The 295-nt window shown below is 40.7% G+C and overlaps 1 protein-coding gene across 1 annotated transcript in view; it reads left to right on the top strand.

Annotated features, from left to right (window-relative positions):
* The window catches only part of LOC107579030 (hypoxanthine-guanine phosphoribosyltransferase-like), a gene marked incomplete at its 5' end in the record, with an annotated part of 4,936 nt that extends 4,647 nt beyond the window's left edge, over nucleotides 1-289 (top strand). The window contains one exon of the mRNA XM_016264919.1: nucleotides 194-289. Coding sequence (XP_016120405.1) covers nucleotides 194-241 — 48 coding nt within the window. The remainder of the gene's footprint in view (nucleotides 1-193) is intronic.
* Nucleotides 290-295: the final 6 nt, after the last annotated feature.

Raw genomic sequence — 295 nt, 5'->3', positions numbered from 1 at the left:
GTATAGTAAATAGAAACTGAGGGCATATAAATCTTTAGATGCCTACAACTATGTACTAACAGTGGTAATCAAGCTTGCTTGGAATCTGCTGACATTTCTGTTTTCATCTAGCTGTCTTTGTACATCACTGCACTTGTGATGTGTTTGGGGTCCTATTGAATGGCTTACTGTGATCCTTCTCTCGTTCTTACAGCACATCTGTGTGATCAGTGACAGAGGGAAACAGAAATACAAGATCTGAAGATGATGATCTCACTCGTACATGAGTATCTGAAGGCTGACTGGAGGATGGAAG

This window comes from Sinocyclocheilus grahami, unplaced genomic scaffold, assembly GCF_001515645.1.
Source record: "Sinocyclocheilus grahami isolate Dianchi unplaced genomic scaffold, SAMN03320097.WGS_v1.1 scaffold13618.1, whole genome shotgun sequence".
NCBI lineage: Eukaryota > Metazoa > Chordata > Actinopteri > Cypriniformes > Cyprinidae > Sinocyclocheilus > Sinocyclocheilus grahami.
The sequence above is the reverse complement of the archived record's forward strand: the minus strand, read 5'-3'. Positions and strand labels throughout refer to the sequence as shown.